Source organism: Amyelois transitella, chromosome 25 (assembly GCF_032362555.1).
Source record: "Amyelois transitella isolate CPQ chromosome 25, ilAmyTran1.1, whole genome shotgun sequence".
NCBI lineage: Eukaryota > Metazoa > Arthropoda > Insecta > Lepidoptera > Pyralidae > Amyelois > Amyelois transitella.
In genome coordinates, this window is record NC_083528.1 from 491,674 (window position 1) to 505,683 (window position 14,010).

The 14,010-nt window shown below is 36.9% G+C and overlaps 2 protein-coding genes across 2 annotated transcripts in view; one reads left to right on the plus strand and one right to left on the minus strand.

Annotated features, from left to right (window-relative positions):
* Positions 1-2,580, minus strand: part of LOC106141614 (calsyntenin-1) — a 194,377-nt gene extending 191,797 nt beyond the window's left edge. The window contains exon 1 of the mRNA XM_060951551.1: positions 2,350-2,580. Coding sequence (XP_060807534.1) covers positions 2,350-2,434 — 85 coding nt within the window. The 5' untranslated portion in view covers positions 2,435-2,580. The remainder of the gene's footprint in view (positions 1-2,349) is intronic.
* Positions 2,581-5,018: 2,438 nt separating this feature from the next.
* Positions 5,019-14,010, plus strand: part of LOC106141137 (lysine-specific demethylase 5) — a 46,118-nt gene continuing 37,126 nt past the window's right edge. Inside the window, exons 1-4 of the mRNA XM_060951552.1 lie at positions 5,019-5,432; positions 11,773-11,850; positions 12,143-12,281; positions 13,661-13,830. Of these exons, the coding sequence (XP_060807535.1) occupies positions 5,226-5,432; positions 11,773-11,850; positions 12,143-12,281; positions 13,661-13,830 (594 nt within the window). The 5' untranslated portion in view covers positions 5,019-5,225. The remainder of the gene's footprint in view (positions 5,433-11,772; positions 11,851-12,142; positions 12,282-13,660; positions 13,831-14,010) is intronic.

Consider the following 14,010-nt stretch of genomic DNA (forward strand, 5'->3'; position numbering starts at 1 on the left):
GGTGCCGGGAACCACACGGCACTATATTGGTGCCGGGAACCACACGGCACCTATAAAATTTTACTTGTGGCATTTGAAAGGTTAAATACTTAATTAATCGATTGATTTTGATTTCGTGGCATCATTTGCTAACGCAGACTAAGTCTATGACAAAAGTAATTCAAGAAATTCCATATACATATGTTCACTGTCTGTTTGTCTGTACTTTTTCTACCGTACGATGTTAATGTAGGTATGTTAGACTAATATGAACGTGTGAATTAAACATGCATGCATCGGTTGCATCATTGTAATTGTTTAACTGTAAAGGTATAGATGATTGGCTGAGAATATGTGGAGAAAGGGCATTCCAGTCAAACAAACATATTTCAATCAAGTTTCTGTTGAATACCTTGTAAGCCACCGAAAACTTTTATTATAAATATTTTGAATAATACAGGTAATTACTAATTAAAAATAATACAGGTAATGGCTATTTAAAAATAATACAGGTATTTAACGCAGCCGTAACGCTCTCGCTCGGTGATCACGATTCATTTGTAACATAATTCGAAACGTCCGAGATAATATAAAGGTATATTGTGCTTGTTTACAAACCTGTATTATTTATAAAAAGTAACTAAGTAAATTCTATCATTAAGCCAAATAGCTGAACGTGGCCATTAGTTTTTTCAAGTCTGTTGGCTCTGTCTACCCCGCAAGGGATATAGACGTGACCATATGTATGTTACTGATTTATATAAATACATACCTATACACATATATGTATGCATATATAATGTTAATGAGTAATGGACTGACTGACAGACAACGCACACCTCAAACCACCTAGAAGGGCATAGAAAATTAAGCATGTATAATAATTACTTATAAAACTTAATGTTTATGTGGTCTAGGAGTACACACTAAGACACAACTTCCCGAAATTCCGGGGCGGGCAGAGCAGCGGGCACACGCCATTCTATACTAAATAATAATATAACTGACTGACTTCAATTTTTATAATTCCCAGTTAATTTACCTTGTTTGAGTGTCAACAAACACTTTCTTCATACAGAAACAATTTAAGACTTATATTTTTTCACTTGCCACAATCCGTGTGTCTTTTCAAGACTGTAGGCTCTGTCTTCCTCATATAGGATATGGATGTTCTTTAAAGCACTGCTAACTTTTTCCTGTTCCGTTTCAACCTCCAATCAGTTCAAGACAGAATCTTACTAGAAAATGTTGTACATAATGAGTTAGTGTCACATTTACACAATAAAAACTTAGTCAGAAATAGCTGGATGTCATTTATCTATTTTAGTTTATACTAAAGGCCGCCTGCGACTTTGTCCTCTTGGAATCATTCCTGCGGGGACTCTGGGATAAAAAGTAGCCAACGTTACTCTGGGTCTTCAGCTACCTACATACCAAATTTCATCATAATCAGTCCAGTAGTTTTAGCGTGAATGAGTAACAAACATCCATCCTGACATCCTGACATACTCACAAACTTTTGCATTTATAATATTAGAAGAATTATAACATTTGAATTCTAACTGGAATTCAGACAATATCTCTATTGTATGTATGTATTAAATTGTAGTTATGGCATTTAAAGATGACGAGATTGGGCACTTTAGAATAGTTGTAAAAGGCTACTAAGGGAAAGGCTTATAAAATAGGGATTCCTCTTGTATGCGATGGACAAGCAACCCGTCACACTATTTAAATCTCAATTCCAACATAACACCATACAGCTGAACGTGGCCTTTCAGTCTTATTGAGACTGTTTGCTCTGTCTACCCCACATGGGTTATATACGTGACTATATGTATGTATGTAATAAGAAAAGCTATGAAAACAATGCAATCATTATACAAGTGTCTATTTCCACGGCTGGTAACAGGTGAATCATGGTGTAAAAAGTAATTTGGTTCGCAAACAATAGCTCCACAGATTAAATGCAAAAAGTGGCGCGGCCGCTCACGCCCACCGTTCGTCGGCACGGTCTCGAGACACCAGTGTGCAACGTGCAACAGAAAAGTCGTCAGGCCGGTTCCACTATCTAACACCCACACAACACCCAACGACGAACACAGGGCATTAAAACCACGCGAGTTTAATCTTCTAAAACGATTCTTACATCTACCAAACAAAATTTTTCACTGGAAATCTCCAGACCTCAAAAGAATTGAAATATTTTCATTCATTTATAAGGTTTTAGTTGAAACCTTCAATCGAAACTGCACAACTTTTGTGTCGCAATCAATATTATTGACCCAGATCTCATTCACATAATCCTGATCCAGGTGAATAAGTGACAGGATGATAAGAAAATAAATAAATGATAAAAAATTTACAAACCTTCATTGTCGTTGTTTCCTTCGACATTACGCACCGAAGCCACCAAAACTCCGACGCACAAAACGCCTAAAACTCTCACAATCATTGTAACTGATTATTAACCGGCACTGAGTCACAGTTTTATTGAAAATAACAAATTAAACACTCGTCATAATCAAAACGATGACACTCGCGCTGCGGAGCAGCGATCGACCTCTCGCAAATGGCGGCGGATGACGGATGTGTTCATCGATTGCATTCGATTGTGCGCATTCACGGAGCTCGCTACATTATTAGAAAAGTGTTGCCATTCCCTTCTTGTATTTCCCCTAGATTAAGTATTTACAATTTGTACTACATTCAGTCAGAAAAGTATCGGGAATGGATTATTTATTTATGGTTCCAAATTCAAATTTTTGTTTTTTTTGTTGTTGTTAGATTGGCACAACTGTTTTCCATTTTGGCGCGGAGTTTGAGTTGCATCTGTTGTTTACATTAAATACAGTGTTATTTTTAGTTATATCATATCTAGTGTGTATTGCTAATTTCATAATGGATAAAAACATCGAACAAAGAGTTTGTCTTAAATTTTGCATTGCCAATGGAATATCGTGTTCGGAGTCACTGAAAATGTTACAGAAGGCTTACGGTGAATCGACTTTATCAAAAACTCGTGCTTATGAGTGGTACAAAGCGTTCAAAAGCGGTCGAGATGTGATGGAAGATTTGCCTCGCTCTGGTAGGCCATCAACGTCTGCAACTGAAGTTAACATCGCAAAAGTGAAGGAAATAGTGACTGAAAATCCTCATTCAACTTTGAGAGAGATAGCCACCGAACTTTCTGTATCTCACGAGTCGATCCGTACCATTTTAACTAATAATTTGGGTATGAAACATGTTGCCGCTCGGCTAGACCAAAAGACCTGAATTTTTTTCAAAAACTCAATCGCATGAGAGTCGCTGAGGACATGCTAGAACGAGTCAATTCCGACCCAACATTCATGAAACGCATTGTTACTGATGACGAGACGTGGGTTTACGAGTTTGACATGCAAACTAGTCAACAAGCTTCGGAGTGGCGCCTTCCAACTGAACCGAAACCGAAAAAACCACGCCAAAGTCGTTCAAAAGTCAAAGTCATGTTGACTGTTTTCTTTGACTATAGCGGTGTTGTGCACTCGGAATTCTTGCCGGAAGGTCAAACGGTAAATAAGGAATATTATTTGAGTGTTACGCGGCGTTTAAGAGAGCAAATCCGACGAAAAAGGCCAGATTTGTGGAAAGAAAATTCTTGGATTTTGCACCATGATAATGCACCTTCGCACAACGCCATCATTGTGAACGAATTTTTAACCAAACACTCAACAAATACCATCGAGCAACCACCATATTCACCAGATATGGCTCCAGCCGACTTTTTTCTTTTTCCTAAACTCAAATTACCACTTCGTGGCACCCGTTTTCAATCGGTAGAAGACATAAAAGAGAATTCGCGGCGAGAACTGACCTCAATTCCGGAAACAGCGTTTAAAAAATGTTTTGATGATTGGATTATTCGTTGGCGTGAGTGTATCGTTTCTAAAGGAGCATATTTTGAAGGTGATAAAATAAATTTGGATGAATAACAAACAGTTTGTGTATTATTGATCTTTTCCTGCTACTTTCTTGACAGAGTAGTATATAGCTGTTGCCCGCGACTTTGTCTGCCTTAATCTCTATAAATTTTAACTTATTATGTTATTTATAATATCTAAGCCAACTTATTATCATATCCGTTCAGTAGTTTTTTTGCGTGAGTAACAAACGCAAATATCCTTTTCAAGTATAAACTTTCGCATTTATAGTTAAGTAGAATATTAAAAGATTTACTATTACATGCAAATGTTTTTCCGAATAATAATAGAATATAACAAAAGGGATAATTGACAATTTTCACGAAATATTTATAACCAATAGAATCATTTACTTAGCCTCGCTTAGCACAATTCTGTTGTAAACGGCTTTACGGAACGAGGTTTTTGTACGTACAAAACATACGAGAGACTGTGCATCAAATTTGCTAGTAATGTGTTTGCTACACTCACTCGGGTACCTACTCTCTCTTACATACATTTTTCTCACAAAGCTGTGGAAAAAACCCCACACATTTTCAAAGCACAACTATAAATCCTCATACGAACATGTTTTTCGCTTATCTCTGTTGGAAGTGCGGCCTTTGTCCTGGTTGCGTTGACATTGGCAGTCGCTAGCAGTAGCTGTGCAGGTCGTACGACCACGACCACCAACCATCACCACCAGTCGGTCATTCGTGCGTGGGTACGCTGCACTAGCCCATTTAATAATTTATAGAAAAAAAGTTATACTCTCTTTTAATATAATAGTATAACTAAGTATTATATTTAACGTCTATGCCTCAATGTCTAAGGTTAATCAAAGAGAGAGAAAGAGTAGATAAGCCATTTGCCTTGTCACCGTACGTAAGAAGCTTAAGCAAGAAGTCTTTTTATAACAATTATCCTAATATTCTAGTTAAAAAATAATTTATTTCGTTGATCACTTTTATATGAAATTTCTTCGCGCAATATTTCGAAGTTATAATATTTAAACTGATCGAAAAGAACAAACCTTTCTTCGTAAACACATTTCAAAGTCAATATTTTTTTTATGCTGGCAACTGGAGTTTCGAAAGTTCAATTTCGCATGGCGGACGTGCAAGTGGTTTCTGTTATTTGTTGGTGATAAATTCAATAAATTCACTCATTGTGGTTCCTTATGGAAAGACTACTCCTGATGCTGTTATTTCTTTGTGGACGTGCATTATTTATTCCATAACGTTAGATGATGTTCATGTGTTGTTTATAGTTGCATTTATAAGAACTGCATAGTTATCGTCAAAAATGGGAAAATGTGATGAAGCTAGTGTCGAAGTTAGCATGGGGGACTCGGCGTCCCCCATGAAACCTGATAATTTTACATTTACTGTGCCCCCGGAGGCTCCTGTGTTTGAGCCAACACCAGAAGAGTTCCTGGATCCTTTGGCGTACATCAGCAAAATAAGACCTATCGCCGAGAAATCTGGTATCTGCAAGATAAGACCACCAGCGGTGAGTCGTCTTTGTTTTATACATAGCCTTTGACTATATCTGACCCTAATTTCTGGTTTTTAATATCAAAAATAGCCTGTGAGTTCAGTTTTCTAACCCTAAAACGTTCATTGAATTCTCTTGTGATGCAACCATATTACTTCGTCTCGTGGCGATTTGTGTTATCTTAATTTGGGTATTACGATAGAATCATTAAGAATACGTGTCAGGCTATTATTTGGCCATAAAATATGCACAAAAGTGCATTGGAATATCGTCATACAGAGTTGCAATATTGTGTGAGGGGACTGGTTGCCATTTTGTGTGTCCTATTGCTTACGATAGTTTAGATAAAAAGTTCAACTATCGCGACTTTTTTGTCGAGAATAACTGTGATACCCACATAGGCTTTACAATCAGATCATATTTTTGAAATATCTGATATCACTTGAGTTTGGACATCAAAAGCATGCAAATAAATGATGCATTAACACTGCACATATAGGTAGATATATTTTGCCACACAGTGCAGAAGGCCTACATATGGCATGCATTGTTCTCAACACCTTTTTGTCCACATTTCATTCGGTTTTAACAATATTTCCTTATATTATAATTGTATAGAACTTAAACATGAATTGCCTCTATTTTTTGATAACCCTCATATAACAAAAATTGTGAACCATTAAACAATTTGTACACATGGTACACTTCTTCATTTACTATATTGAATTTGTGATCAAAATAGTGTAAAATCATCTAAAACGAAATTCCATTAAAATCAGAAGTGACAGGTTTTTAATGAAAAAAAAACCGTAAACATAACGCCATGTGGTCCCATGTGACATTTATATACATTCACCTTTTTATTTTCTATTATATACAGTGTTTTTTATTCATAATTACCTCATAAGTACTCTAAGGTTTATTCTGGATTTCAAAGTAAAAAGATATAAGTAATTAATATCTGGTGCATACCTGCATGAATTGCATCATTATTATGTTCAAATCAATAAATTATTTTTTATTTCATTTAATCTCAAATCATTAAGCCAGCCTTTCAGATACTGTTAACTCTGCCTACCCTATAAGGTCTAAAAACATGATAATTTGCATGTAATTAATTCAAGGACAAGAAATAGTGTTGTATGCATAAAGAAAGTTTAGTTGTGGTTATGAAATACAAAACTATATAAAATGTCCTTTTTCCTCCTGGCTTTAGTCCTGGTTGCATTCCCACCACCAGAGAGGAGCTTGGGGTAAGCTACCTGGGGTACCCTGGATTGGATGAGTGACATTTTTACACAAAGTGACTCCCATCTAACCTCCACATATTATTTAAGTGATGTGAAAATAATAAGTGACACCTTGCATCTAATTTTGAAAGTTATTCTATTCCATTCTTTAACTGAATAATCTTAACATATATGTAAATAATATAAACTAAGCCTATAAAATATGGCTTGATTGTTATTAAACAAATGAAGTTTGTTAATTTAGTAGGTTAAAAAAAAGTTGACAATCTACTGATAACTTTATATTAAGCTATCAGTGACTATAACAGGAAAAAGTCAGGTTAATAGGTACAATGAGTAACTTAGAATTTTTAACTATTATGAGTAACAATTACTAGTTATTCTGCATCTTAACCCAAACCAATTTTATAAATGAGAAGGTGTGTTTTTTCTTCGTCGTCTTTCACATCAAAACCACTACATACTATATTAAATTTTGCATAAATATGTAACAACTAGGGTGAAGGACCTAGAGTTCATTTTATATGCGCAGAAATAACTTATGAGATACCTAAGTTATAAGAACAAAGATAAAATTTTCAAGGTTAGGTTAGTGTCAGTCAGTCAGCTGACAATCAAAAGCTTTTTGCAGCATGTAAAATTATAATATTTATCTGATGTGACCCCACCTAGCTTTACATGTGTTCCTAGTATAGTTAGATAGATAAAATGTTTATTCTACAATGTTACAAAAATAACAATAACACATCCTTAAAACTAACACAGGTGTGCTGTAGCAAGTCGAAATGGTCATAATTCAGCAAATAATGTTTTTTTATGTAATTAAAACTGAGGATAAATTGTCTGTAGGGAATCCTCTCTTTCTGAAAACTGTATGCTTTAAACTTTTAATTTTAATTCCATCTAGCCAGTTCTATATTCCATACTTCTAAATCATAAGACTCAGGATCATCAGGAGGCTACAAATATTTATCTGAATGTCACTTTTAACACAAAGGGCCATTTAAAGAACCTAGCTGAGGAAACATGTCTTTATTTATATTATACTATGCCTCTACACACACCCATTGTTCTTTAGGTAATAAACAAACATACAATTCTAGCCCTGCCCTGCCTGTAAAATGTGTACCCAATATTTAAACCCAAGGCTTGAACTCTCTACAATCTTAATTATATAAGTTTTATTTAGGGGTACAGTTCTTGGAGTGTAACAGATAGATTTTTTTCAACTTTAACTTTTTTTTCCTATTTTATTTTAACTATTTTCCCATTCATCCTACTAGTCCCATTGAGTTGTCCCGTGGTAGGAAAAGTGGGAGGAATCACGCAAAATGATTTAGACCTAAAGTTGCCTAATCATATGATAATCTCATGGGTCTACTGGAAGAGATTTCTATTGAAATAAGTAGCACATTTGTACTACAATTACTGTTTCTATGCTCCTGTATATAATTTTGTGTACATACATATGGGTGAATATACGCTATTTGATTTTTTTGTGTCCCAGAAGGAAATTTTATCCATTCTATTTAATATTTATAATTTCTCTATTTGACACTATTTTTATAGTTTTAATGATGGAGGCCAGAAGAATTTCTAATATTTTGGTGTTTTATAAGTACCAGAGGAAAATGTGTTACCAGAGGAGTGACACTACTGGCAGAGTAGTGACAAATTGAACCAGGAAAGTGACACACCATTGTTATAAGACGAGTAAAGAAACTTATATTAAATTAAACACGTTTAAATTATTGTATTAGAATATTTTTTATTATATAAGGAACATTCAGTCTTCACAATTTCTTAATGCAACCTTATTATTTTTTAATGCTTAAGTTTTCAATGCCCGTTTAAAATAACAGAATGAAGTATATTCTGTTTATCAGTCTCATCTGTGATGAAATTAACAGTAAATATTACCCTTTAATAGTTTTTTTATTATAAAACAATCACAAAATTCTAAGTTTGTAACATTTAAAGCACTGTATTCTTAACCAACTTACTAAAAAAAAAAATATACTCTTCTTTCACAAAACAAAACAATAGTACTATTTAATGATACACCTTTCAGTCTCGAGGTTATTTAAACAACTTAAAAGTTTCAGTCTCCAGTATAAATGAACTCTTTCATTTTCAGATCAGAATCAACAATTTTTGTGTAGCTAAATATTTTATACTCAAATACTGAACTTACTATACTTTTTTTTTTTGTTATCGAAGGGGAAATCCTTTTTACGGACAAGACCCCGGGTCAACACCCGGGAGAGTGTGGGACTCCTGACACCTAGTAAACCAGCCTACCCACTAAAACCCCTCCGTGCGCCCTTCTTGCCATTTTGAGGGTGATGATTTTGCATCATGGGATCGCAGGAATTTCACCACGATGCTCTCAGGCTGCCCGGCGCTTCTGTGCCGGGAATCTTGCTGTAATAGGTGACCAGTAAGTTGCTGGCCGCCCTTTCCATCTCAGGGTCGAGAAGTGACCCTAGTGAGGCAGTAGGCGCGCACGATAAAGTGATCGTGTTCTGCGAGATGACGTACCTACTCGCAGAAGGAAACCACTGCTTCCCATTTCCTCTTGCAGCACAGCATCGCAGCTACTACACTTTGCAGCGAGAGGTTCCCTATTTCTAAGGCGGTCATGAGGGTGGCCCGCTCATCCGACCACTTCGAGCACTCTGCCAGAGTATGTTGGGCCGTATCATCCGGCTCCCCACACTCATGGCAGACCTCAGTAGCCTCTTATCTAATCCGATGCAGGTAATGACCGAAGCAACCATGTCCGGTCATTACCTGCGTCAGCCTGAATGTCACCTGGCCGTGGCGTCGGTCCAACCAGTTGTCAAGCGATGGAAGGAGCGCCCCGATAGTACAATGGCTGAATTCGGAGTTCTCTATCGCTCCCGCAATACCACAGCCAAGTTTACACCAGCCGCTCCCGCTAATTCAGGCATCTCCGCCCTCCTCCTCCTTTCCCAGAACAACTCCTTTTGGGCCAGAGCGTCCAGTTCCAAGGGTGGGGTACCAGCCAGAGCGCAGGCTGCCGCCCACGCCACAGTGGTGTAGGCCTTGCAGATACGTATGGCCACCACACGCTGTGGTCGTCGCAGCAAGGCCCTGTTGGCTCTAGTGAGCCTATCCGCCCATATCGGCAACCCATACAGCGCCATGCTGCGTGTTACACCTGCATATAGGCGCCGACATGTAGCACCAGGCCCACCAATGTTGGGCAGCAGCCGGCTGAGTGCCGATGCGGTTCTCACTAATTGGGGAGCTAGCTGTCTAAAGTGCTCCCCGAAGTTCCACCGTGGGTCCAATATGATGCCAAGGTATTTGATGTGTGGCATTACATGTACCCTCTCCCCATCCACCATCATGAACACACCGGCCTGAGTCTTCCAACCTCGACCGCCAAAGGCGATGGCCTCCGTTTTGCTCAGGGCTACCATTAACCCTAGCATACCAACGCGACGAACGAATCATCATTTCTGCCGCTTCAAGTTCGTGTCTCCAGGCGGCCACAAGCGTATCATCTGCGTAGCAGAATACTTGTACCTGGGGCCCGAGATCCCCGCGGATGGCCCACTACAGGCACGTTCATGCACACAAATGTTTGTACTGTGCGGGGATCGAACCCGCGACCTCAGGCGTAATGACCAACTTCTTAACCATTACACCAAATCAGCCGTCTAATTAAGATATTTAACGAAACAGAATTTCGTCACTTCTCTGGCGATCATGTATTTCCTCTGGCATGAAATTTGCCACAGAAGTGACGCCAGAGAAGTGACAAAATCGTACTTAACGTACAAAAATAACATCACTCGATTTTCGCACCACAGTTTGACGTAACACATGACATCTACACACAATAAACCTTGCATTGTGCTAATAAACAGTTTTCCAACAATAAAATACGAAAACATATGCTTACCAAAGGAAATACTCCAACGAGTGGCAAAAACACGCTCTCCCAAATTCATTCGTAAACTGACGCGATATTATTTAAGTTTTGCTCAAGACCATTAGCTTACTACTAACTTCACACTGTTCGACGCGCCTTGTTCAAGATCAAAACACAAATTGGCGATTTTAAGTGAAATTTTTCTTCTTTAGAGTTTCGCCAGATGAAGTGACGTATTTGTAACATGACATGAAAACAAGTTTTATTTTTTTTATATTATTAAATATTTTTACAATGTATTTTGATTAAATATGTTTCGATATTTATAACAGTTAGTAAAAATTAAAAAAAAACATATTTGTGTATACGTATTTAAAGTATATTGCCGTTCAATCATTATAATGCATGAATGGGAAGGCCAGAGGAGTATACATTTTTAACTTTTTAAGCTAATAATGCTTTAAATTAAACAATTATCGTGATTAGACTATGTGGGCCAGATAAAAGGCCATGTTATTTATTGTTTAAACATAGAGAAACAATAATATAATAAGTTTAACATAAACATTTTCTAAAGACCATTGAAATTCAAATAGCGTATATTCACCCATATATAAATAAATAATCCCAGATGAAATGTTGTATTTGAAATTTCTGATAATTAATTCCCCATACTAGGGAACAAACCTTGGTCACACAAATTGTCTGATTCATAAGCCAAACGCAAGTCAGTATGATTATTTTTCTCTCTTTCTGACTTTCGCAAACACTTGCAAGGGAACCTGACCCATATTTGATAATGGAAAAAGATCTTATATGTTTTTTTTAATTATACACAGCTAAGAGCTGATGCATGTTTATTGCTGTTTTTAAATGTTTGTCCAGTCCATTTTTAAAAGTGTTTACATGTGGAACACTGTCTCCCGTAGAGAGTTCCACATTTGCCTGACACAGTTTGGCAAAAAGTGAGTTTTGGAGATTGCTAGTAGCTTGTACACAAGATTTAGTAAGTTTCTTGGAGTGCCCTCGAAGTTCTTCTGGTTAATAGTTATATAAAAAAAATTGTATATAACATTGTAGTGATTGTTTAAAATTCTATAGGTCTCTTTGAGGGCTCTTAGTTTCCTCTTTTGTTCATGTGTTGTCAAATTTAGTTCCAAAAAACTAAAAATAAATAAATTTTTATTTTATTTTGTTGCAGCATTGGCAACCACCATTCGCCGTGGACGTGGATCGTCTCCGCTTTATTCCTAGGATACAAAGATTAAATGAGTTGGAGGTGAGTGTGTGTCCTTTTCAATGTTATGGTGCCCTGTCCGAAACCATATGAGTGGTAGATGAAGATTTGGTTACTTGGTTTAATTCAGGTTTGCCATCATCATTTTCCCGGCGTTTGTCTGCCAAGTCGACCCCTGGGACCATCTCTATTCAGGAGTGGGTCATTTAGGGCAGAAAACTGAAAACCTCTATTGTTAAACTTCCTTATTAAAAGGGAACTTAATCAGTATTTATACTGATCAATTTCTTAACTCGATAAGTAAAATTTCTACTAATATATTATCCTATTTAAGGCTATCACCCGAGTGAAACTCAACTTCCTGGACCAGATAATCAAGTTCTGGGAGCTGCAGGGTTCTGTGCTGAAGATACCAACGGTGGAACGGAAGCCCCTGGACTTGTATGCCCTGCATAAGATCGTTCGTGAAGCAGGTATGTGAGAATTGTGATGATGTTAAGGTGAAATTATGATTTTCATTGAGTTTACCTAGCTTTAAGTTCTTTGACATGGTTTTTTTTTAATACGATATTAAAGAAGGTATTCTGGATCATGGACAATAGGCGCACCCCGTGACCCTCTCCAGAAAGCTGAGGATGTAACCGGTACCAACACCAGAAGATAAGATTTTAGTAGGAATATACCTCGAATGCAGTGCTAGGTTTTAGAATAGCTATTAAGCGCAAAAAACTATCTCATGCTATGTCTTAACAGACTATTTAATTTATAATTATCCTGCCTCTTTATCGTTCTTAATGTAAATAAGTAAAAATTCCATCAGAATACGAAATAGGTGGCAAGTGGAAAGGTGTAGTTTTTGTCTACCCCTCAAGGAAAGAGGCATTATTATATTATATATTTTATAAAGAAAGAGAGTGAAAGTTTTATTTCCGTTTTTATTGACTAAAGAAAAGTAAGTATTAAAGGAGCTTAGAAAATGACACTAAAAGTGACGCATAAAAAAGCTCATATTTAAACGAAGCTTTTAAGTCCAAACGGCCGAGGCTGCGGGAAAGTCGAATCTATACTAATATTATTAAGCTATTACTGGTACTACTACTGATTGGAATTGTAAAGTTCTTTTTGCGTTGAATAGACCATTTATCGACGAAGTCTTTAGGCTATATAACATCACGCTGCAACTATTAAGAGCGAAGAAATAATGGAAAATATGAAAAATTTTTTTTTTTCATATTTTCCATTATTTCTTCGGGGGAAATTATTCATCCTTGAGGGCTTCAATGATGCCCAAAATAACTATTTCGCATGGACGAAGTCGCGGACACAGTTAGTATAGTAATAAAATTTTGCATAACATTATATAAATAAACTTGCCCACTTGTAACAAAAACGCCACGATTCTGCAGTGGTCTCATTTCCCTTTTAACGAGGCTAAATTGAATTGTCGCACTTAAAAGAATTACGAGATAATGAATTTTTGTTTATGTTTTGGATAATATTTTATGTTATTAACAAAAGCTGCAGTGTAATTTGTTGCTTCACTTGTACGTTTAAGCATTAGTAAGTTTTCTTATAAATTTGTTATTAATTTAATACATACATAAAATCACGCCTTTTTCCCGGAGGGGTAGGCAGAGACAACATCTTTCCACTTGCCACGATCGCTGAATACTTCCTTCGCTTCATTCACATTCAGAACTCTCTCCATGCAAGCTCGGCGTTTGCCATGATATCCTTAATTTGATCAAGAAACGTTCGTCTTGGCCTTCCCACTCATAGATTATATGTATGTATGTTTTAAAGCTTACCCAAAACGAATATTTCTTTAACAAAACAAAATTTATATCACCAGGTGGATTCGAAGTATGTTCAGCGGAGCGCAAGTGGTCGAAGATCGCCCGCCGTATGGGCCACCCGCACGGCAAGGGCATAGGTTCGATTCTCAAGAACCATTATGAGAGGATTTTGTACCCCTACGACGTTTTCAAGAACAACGGCGCCATTGGAGACAACAAGGAGACGGTCAGTAAATGAAATAAATGTATACGGAATAGATTGCACAGATTGAGTGAGCCTCGAAGTAAGTTCGAGACTTGTGTCACGAGATATTTCGCTCAACGATACTACCTATATCTTATTTAAAATATTTGATTCATTCAATTCTATCTAGGACACTTTAGTGCCGTGTGGTTCCCAGCCCCA